A 295-nucleotide genomic window follows, 5' to 3' on the forward strand; every position below is an offset into this window, starting at 1 on the left:
CCCCGCTCCGGGGGCCCCCAGCCACCCGACCGGCACCCCCCGCCACAGGCCCACACTCGCCGCCACGTAAGAGGCCTCAGAGCAGAAAGAGCGACCCGCGGTCCAGCGCTGGCACTAAACCCACCTGTCCGAGTCCGACGAGGAGGCGGCAGCAGAAGACCCAGTGGCACCCGCAGGTGTAGGCAAACAGGGCGCTCCCTCGGCTGGGGGCGGCGGGGCCTGGTCTTCCCCACCATCCTCCCGGCGGCGCGGAGAGGTCGATGCCCCCTCCGTCCGCTCCTCGACCGGCGCTCCC

At 73.6% G+C, this 295-nt stretch overlaps 1 protein-coding gene across 1 annotated transcript in view; it reads right to left on the bottom strand.

Annotated features, from left to right (window-relative positions):
* NAF1 (nuclear assembly factor 1 ribonucleoprotein) overlaps positions 1–237 on the bottom strand; it is a gene marked incomplete at both ends in the record, with an annotated part of 13,673 nt that extends 13,436 nt beyond the window's left edge. Inside the window, one exon of the mRNA XM_010138988.1 lies at positions 125–237. Within this exon, the coding sequence (XP_010137290.1) occupies positions 125–237 (113 nt within the window). The remainder of the gene's footprint in view (positions 1–124) is intronic.
* Between the last annotated feature and the right edge of the window lie 58 nt (positions 238–295).

This window comes from Buceros rhinoceros, unplaced genomic scaffold (genome assembly GCF_000710305.1).
Source record: "Buceros rhinoceros silvestris isolate BGI_N320 unplaced genomic scaffold, ASM71030v1 scaffold20376, whole genome shotgun sequence".
NCBI lineage: Eukaryota > Metazoa > Chordata > Aves > Bucerotiformes > Bucerotidae > Buceros > Buceros rhinoceros.